This window comes from Octodon degus, unplaced genomic scaffold (genome assembly GCF_000260255.1).
Source record: "Octodon degus isolate 3935 unplaced genomic scaffold, OctDeg1.0 scaffold00052, whole genome shotgun sequence".
NCBI classification, from domain to species: Eukaryota; Metazoa; Chordata; class Mammalia; order Rodentia; family Octodontidae; genus Octodon; species Octodon degus.
The window spans coordinates 3,165,741-3,173,561 of record NW_004524628.1 but is presented as its reverse complement, the minus strand read 5'-3'; the positions used below and the strand labels follow the sequence as shown (position 1 = coordinate 3,173,561).

At 38.8% G+C, this 7,821-nt stretch overlaps 1 protein-coding gene across 1 annotated transcript in view; it reads right to left on the bottom strand.

Annotated features, from left to right (window-relative positions):
- Positions 1-6,015, bottom strand: part of Bub1 (BUB1 mitotic checkpoint serine/threonine kinase) — a 46,643-nt gene extending 40,628 nt beyond the window's left edge. The window contains exons 1-3 of the mRNA XM_004633146.2: positions 5,964-6,015; positions 354-413; positions 114-252 (exon numbers count right to left, since the gene is read on the bottom strand). Of these exons, the coding sequence (XP_004633203.1) occupies positions 114-252; positions 354-413; positions 5,964-5,989 (225 nt within the window). The 5' untranslated portion in view covers positions 5,990-6,015. The remainder of the gene's footprint in view (positions 1-113; positions 253-353; positions 414-5,963) is intronic.
- Between the last annotated feature and the right edge of the window lie 1,806 nt (positions 6,016-7,821).

The following is a 7,821-nucleotide window of genomic DNA, read 5'->3' as shown; positions in this document are numbered from 1 at the left end:
AAAAAAAAAAAAAAAAAAAAAAAAGCAATTTAAAATAATCTTAAAATTTAGGGAATAAAAGCAAAAGTACAATATGATTATAGACTTGATTATCCGTTTGAAAGCATACTCACAAATTTTAGACAATAATTGATGAATCTTGGGTCACTGTGGTATCTCTTCTTATCTAAAAATTCCTTCATTAAATGTTCTAATAACATTACCAAGTATTCTTTATTGTCAGGAAAATTCTCTTCTACCCATTGTATGTAACTAGAAAAACATTGACAATGTTAATTTTTCATAGGGTAGCATACAGTTGGTATAAAGAACAAACCAAAACCAAAACCAAAACCAAACAACTGAATGCTAACCTTTCCCATTCACCAAGTGGATCATTGCCCTTGTAGCTCTGCATATGGGCTTCAAACATTCTAGAAAAAAGAACAGTGTGTACACTGGACATTAGATATAATTACTAAGAGCAAAATATATATTTCATCATATGTTTTATTTATATGTTTTTAAATGGAAATCTTAAATATCAACACAAATGATACATAAAATTCAAAAGAGCATTCACTCAGAAGTAGCCCTAAACTCAGAAGTGGTCAGTGTTTCTCTACAACAAAGTTTGAATCTCCTTTTCTCCTTGTCCCCAGTGGGGCAGAGATGGGATGCTTGCTGCTCCTTCTCCTAGCAGTGGCATTAAGGTGTGGCCCTGCTGAGAACACTTAGGTTTTCTACAAGAATCTATACATTTTTTTTAAAAAGGAAATAAAAAAAAACTTTTGTAGATGACTTCTTTAGCATGTTTTGAGTTGGTTAAGAGAAATTGTAGCTCTACAAAGCTATTCTTCTATAAAGAAAATGTGCTTCAATCCACATTAGTGAAATTAATAAAAAAAGAGACTCTCTGAGGATCACTTATTTAATTTTCCTTTTTGTCTTTTATTTTGAAGTACGTGTGATTTTGCACATAAAATAATTTTTTTGGTCTGATCTCTTAATTTATGGTCAGTTTATTCCAGACTCAAAAAACTTCAGAAAGTAGAAAGAAAATCTTAAATTACACTTTCTTCTAGCTAATGTTTAAGTATATAAATGAAAGCAGTGTTCCTTCTGACTCAAAATTCAGAAACCACAATAGAAAAAAGCTACATAAATATTACTCATAGCTGGGCATGGTGGCACATGTATATAATTCCAGCACTTGGAAGTATGAGGGCAGGAGAATTCTTTGAGTTCGAGGCTAGCCTGCCGACCTGGTGAGTTCAAGAACAGCTTAGTGAGATCCTGTCTCAAAGAACCCTGCCACTACCCAAAAATCAACTGCAATATATGGCAATAAAAGGCTTCTAGATATCAATTAAACAAAATAAATTTAAAAACTGTCAGGCAGAATTGAAAGAAAGCTGAGATAACAAGATTTCTAGAAATTGAATGAAAAGAATACATATGAATCAATTTTGAAAAAAGAGCTGATAAAAGTGCAATAAAACAAGCCCAAAAAGGTGAAGTGTGACTCTTCATTAACATTAACCAAATTTTTTACATTGGATCATTATGTTAAATTTACATGGTATTGGAAATGGTAACCTACTTAATTTAAATGCTAAAATTTAAATTATGAGGTTTACACCAAAATCAACGTTTCACACATGCACTTTTAAAAGGCATAATAAGGGTTACAGTCTAGATAATAGAATGGTTTCTTGATACCCATAATCAGGTAATGATATTATTCAGAAATAAGAATGTTACTGCTATACAGAACTTGCATTTAAATTTAAAAAGACTTTATTAAGTCAAAATACAGAACTGGTAAGTTTGGCATACTTATTGATCTATATTTAATATTTCTTCTAGAAAATTAGATTACTTGTATCAATGATAATAATTTCTATATATAATCTACTTCCTCAGTCTAGTTCCATTAAAAATTTTTATGTTGTAACTCAAAATCAATTATCACAACAAAAACTTGCTTTACCTTAAATTTTGGCTAGATAAAACAATTCAGGTTTTACTATGAATTGTTTCTATAAAACTGCCATTACTTCTAGTCATTTATTTTATTTTAAAGGAGTAGAATATACTTTCATGAATTTCTATACTATGCCTTAAGAACAGTAATAGGCACCTGCACAATTATGAGATCGCTGAGGTAGTTTGGAATTCTCCATGTAAGCTAATGAGTCCATATATTGTTAGCACTGTGAACAGTTACTCAGCAGGCCTGAAGCCTGAGTCTACCCAGGACGGATGGAACCAATTTTGATATTATGATACAGATAAATAAGCAAAGAACCATAGTAGTTATTTAATATTTACTTCTCACTTTTTGTAAACTGTTTTATGGATAACTTCAGTTTTACCAAAAAGCTGATACATTTCAATATTTTGAAAACATAAGTACTAGTTTTGAGTTGGCAGAGGTAACCTATCCAACTACCATTATGTTTAGCACTAAGAAGTTTATCTTTCAGTAACATTATTGAAATGCAAAAAAAGCTGAAGGCATTAAAAAAGCATTTCACAGAGAAATATAAATGGCTCTTAAACTTGAAAAAAATGCTCAAGCTCTCTCATAAGAAAAACTCATCTCAGTGAAATATGACCCTCTCATCCATTAGATCCATCCAAAAAAAAAAAAAAAAGTCAACAAAATATATAAGCAATCAGGGACAAGCAGGGGTTTTCACATCTTGCTTGCAAATTAAGAAGGTGCCCAAAGTCTGTCGAGGGAATTGGCAATACAGTATTCCCCCCTTATCTAGACTGCTATTGGATGCCTGAAATCACAGATGTCCTAATGCACATCCATATTGTGCTTTTTCATATATTTACATATATATTTGAAATAAGGTTTGATTTACAAATTATACATATATAGCAGTAGTTTAATGTACAAATTAGGTACCATAAAAGATTAACACCAATAATTTATAATAAAACAAAACAATTTCAGACTTTCTTTGGATTGTATCCTTTCTCAGTCAACTTCTTCAGCTGCTGGAAATGTGGCAGCAGTTATGTCAGCAGATGTAATCTTTCCAATTAATTTTGTAATTTTGGTAATTAATAGTTTTCACTCCAAAATTATTATTTTTAACCCCCCACCCGGCCATGCCAAAATTACTCCTGAATCTCTGTAACAATCTCTTCCTTGCAGTAAGTGGCTTCCTGTCATTCAGTTCAGGGGACCCCTTGCTTAAGTCCTCCTACAGGCCCACTGCTTTCTGGTGCAACACACTGCTGTCTATTGGAATACTTTCTGTTCGTGTATTCTACCCCCAAATTTAATTTACTTCCTCGACAAGTACTCGTCATACATGATAGCTATACCCTCTGTTGTTTGTATCCTTCCTTCACACTTGCATGGAAAGAAGATTCATTCTTACCATAGGCCTCAGCAGCCTCAGTATGCAATTTTTCTTGCCATATTAGGTGAAGGAGTTTTATTCACCTTTCACTCAAAGGAAGCACACTGTGGATTCTCTCTGGTATATCTGAATTGCCAGGAGAACCACTCTTGTGCTTTGAGAACATTTTTTAGTAAAATAATATTTGTTGAGCACAAGTACTGCAGATAGCATAACAGACAGATCTGGTAACCAAGGCTACTTTCTGTCTAGTGGGTAGATAGCTGTACAGCTTGAAAACACTGGACAAAGGGATGACTCACTTCCCAGGTGGGGTGGGACAGTGCACGAAGGGGCAAGGTTTCCTGAGGCTACTCAGAATGGCCCACAACTTAAAACTCGCAAATTGTTTGTTTCTGGAATTTTTCATTTAAAATATTTGGATACAGACAACAGAAATCACAGAAAGTGAAACTGTAGTGGGGACTACAGTACTTACCAAAATCACAGATGGATTTGGGAATCCAGAAAATAGATACATCTGTATATATACAAAATACCGGATGCACATTTTTTGTCATAATACTACATGTAATAACAAAAGGTTGGCAGCAGCCCAAGGATGTATTGATAGAGGATTGTTTAGATCAGTTATGGTATGTGAAATATTATGCAATTGTAAAAAAAAGAATAGAAAAGTTCTACGAGGAGGCCTTTTTTTTTTTTTTTTTCAAGTATTTTTAGGACAGGGTCTACAGGGTCTCACTGCGTAGATATCGGACTGGTAGTGATCTTCCTGTTTATAGCCTCCCAAGTGCTGGGATTACAGGCGCGCGCCACCACGGCAGGATGGGGGATCCAACTCCTGGCCCCTGCGTCTGCCTAAGCAGGCATTTTTAATCCGCTGAGCTATTTATTTGGCCAGCCCTCTTTTCTATTTTTTTGAAACAAGGTCTTACTATCTAGTTTAAGGTGGCCTCAATATTGAGATTATCCTGCTTTAACTTCCTGAGTGCTAGGCTTTTAGGTGTGTGTCACCATGCTGTATTCATAGAACTCTGCAAGATATTGTTAGGAAAAAAAAAGTTAGTGTCGCTGTACTATATCTTACATGAGATGAAGCAGGAAATGTGTATATATTAGCACACAAACTACATATAAATATATAATATAAATATATTAACAAGAGCCGGTCAAATAGCTCAGCAGATTAAAGCACCTACAAGGAGGCTCAGGGGTTGGGGGTTTGATCTCTGCGCCTGCCATGCCGCCCCACTCCCAGGGCAAGCTGAGATGGTGATTGAGACTGGGCGTGGTGGCGTAATCCCAACTCTTGGGAGGCTGTAAACAGGCGGATCACTATGAGTCAGATCTAGTAGTGAGACTCTGAACACCCTTGTGGACCCTTCCCGAAAATACAAAACATATATATGTAGTATATAAGCAACATATTTATATTTTCAAAAAGAAACACCTGAAACACAAACTGGAAATGGTTATATATGATGGGGCGAGAAGACATGTATAAGAGTTCTATAAATACTTTTCTAAAATACATTATTTTTAAAATTTAAAAGTAATTGTTCTAAATTGAATCTCTCTTATGTCTCACCAGAGGAAAAGATCCTTATGTCAGAACCATTCTCCTAAATTATGTGTAATATACATATAACACTTGCCCTGCGTAAACATTTCATGTTCTCACACCAACCACATTCTCCAGAACAATGCCTTAAATATTAAAATATCAGGTTCACCAGAGCAAATTAGTTTTCAGGGTGAAATAAAGTCAGGAATATCTTCTTTCCTTTTACAAGAGGGGTTTGTGGGGATATGGGGTGTTACTAAGTTTCCAATACACTGAGGCTAAGGAAAAAAAAGTAAACAGGCTTGTTTTCACTATATTAGCAATCTAGGCTTCTAATCATAACAGAACTGATAAAATGAACACGTTTTACTTCCAGCCTTTTGTGATTTAACTGTTTTAAATGTTTTTTAATCACAGGTTGGACCAGTCAGTCTCTTAAATTATACAACAAATGTGAGGAAAAGTTAAAAAATTGTTAGGAGTTGCCATGAATAGCTCAGAAATAAGAAAAGCACCCCCTCCCATAAAGGACTTGGCATCCAAAGAGTTTTTCAAAAGTAAAGCTGAGGTTATGGGCAAATTCCCTACTGCAAAAGAATATTTAAATACGAGATTTTGAAACTTTCTCACAAAGCCTAAGTCACACAAGGTCTGGGCTTCTGATGGCCAAACATGTTTCATTCAGAGGCGATCTGTCCAGTGGGGGCTCCTAAACAAGGCTTCGGAGGGCCGCATAAAACACCCAAATGCCCCCAAACGGCCCCTGGGGCAGGGCTGGAGAGACGACAGCGGTATGCCAGAGGAGTCACCTGGCACACGGGTGACTCACGAATGGCCCGCAGCCCGGGTCGAGGTGGCACAAATCCCAAAGCCCCGGAAAGAGGCCCAGGGGACCGGAAGAGGCTGGAGAGGGCGGGATGGGTTGAGGATCGGGGCCGGCAGGCCTCATTCTAAGTGCTCAACCCCCCCGGGGGCCTGTAGCCGGGGATGAGGCCCTCGCTTCGCCGCCACCCCCTCAGACGGACACTTACTGAAAGACATTTTCCGGGTTATCCATCGCTAAAGGACGAGCGCAGCCAGCAGGACTCCTATGCCCAGAAGCAGCAGCGCCGCCGATTCGAATCTCCCGCGCAGCCGCAGTCGCGGAGCCGAGCGTTGGAAGGCGTGTGGCCATTGGCCCCAGCGGGAGGCGGGCCGACCAATCACAGGGGCCGTTGCCTGGAGATCAAGTCCCACCCCCAGAGCCGAGCTCCCACCATTTCCGGTAGCTCCTGGCTGAGAAGGTTGGTAGCGAGCTGTTTGTCCCGGGGAAGGCATCGCTGGACCCGAGGTTCCTGACAGGAAAATTGTCTCACCATTTGGGTCCTGACTGTCGCGTCTCTTGGTCCCTTTTAGTTTAAATGTATGAATTGCGACCAGTATGTTCGACTTACAGAACGAAAGAGAAGAATTCTGTCTGTGAGGCTGAGGCGGGCGCAGTGAAGGCTGAAGCGCGAGCGAAACGCCTGCCGCTGGTTTAGGGGGTTGGCAGGCGCCGAGAGACGCGGAACCTCGTTTCAGGAGGCCACCGCCCTCGTTCTGACAGTTTTCTAGCCCGCGTCCTCGGCTCTTAGGAAAGAACCCACAAGCCAAAGTCAGTGGAGTCTTAGTTCCAGACCCCAAAATGCTGAGGCGAAGGAGTGGTTAGCGACTCACAGAAAAACCTGTTTTTTGCCTTACTGAGTGCAATATATGGCGGTTTAGAGTTGGTTATGTGGCTACTATGAAGGTCATGGATTGGGACCCTGGTAGATTTCTGGACTTGACCTAGCTAGTCTGACAGGCTTCGTGGGAAGGCTGCAGGTAACTAAAATAAGGACGGAAGAATTAGAGTGGATTTTATGTAGAATGCCAGAGAGAAAGTTGTCAGCGTCTTTCATAGGACTGGGCACTCTGGAGACCAACGTCTTAGGAATTATAAAATCCTGTAAAGTCCAGAAATAGGTAATGTGTTGATATGCCCTAACGAAAAGTACATTGGAAGAGAGTTAATCTAGCCTTCTGTATCCCTTGGGGTTTAATAACTTCCTACTCTACCTCTCCAGGTTGTTTCAAGGGCCAATTATCAATGCAAGAGCACTATAAAGAGCTATTGTGATTGCCTCCTTTAGAAAGAAGTGCTGTGGATGTTTCAGCTTCCTGCGGGCCTCTTTAAATTCAATAAACAAAACTTTAACAGCTTCTGAAAATTGGGGTGCTCTCAGACTAGAATTTCTTCTGACTCGCTGATCTCTGGATCTGCACGGGGTTTATTACTCAGTGCTCATTCTGAGGTCTTTAGACAAGTGCTAAGTTCTGCCTACCATTACAGGAATTACAAAAACTCGTGTTTTCAGCTGTTGGTGGGTTAATCAGTAATTAGGAAATACTGACTGAGCAATCTTTATAAACTAGGCGCTGTTGGTCTTAACCTAATTATTATAACAGAAGCTGTACTTAAACTAGTGATTTGTCTGGGATTTGAAGATGCAGAATCAGAAAACTGTTGAAAAGTGGAATATGTATATATTAAGAGCCGAATGAGGTTCTTTCTCCAAGAAAGAAGAGGTAGTAGGACCTATTTTCATGGGGAGGGTGGGGCTAGTAATGGGAGAGGTTCTTTGCAGGGATAAATGAGGATTACAGGAGAGATCCCTCTTGAACACTTGTGACTGAGAAGATTTGTGTGTGTGTGTGTGTGTGTGTGTGTGTGTGTGTGTAAGTCTAGTTTAAAATTGAATATAAGATCTTGAATTTGTACTTTCTTGCATTAGTAACTGGTTGTTTTGGGAGCAAATAAGCGTGTGGTTGTAAAGACCTCTCGTTAGTTGTAGTTAACTGCATTGTTTTCTGAAAGCCACAGAATTGTCT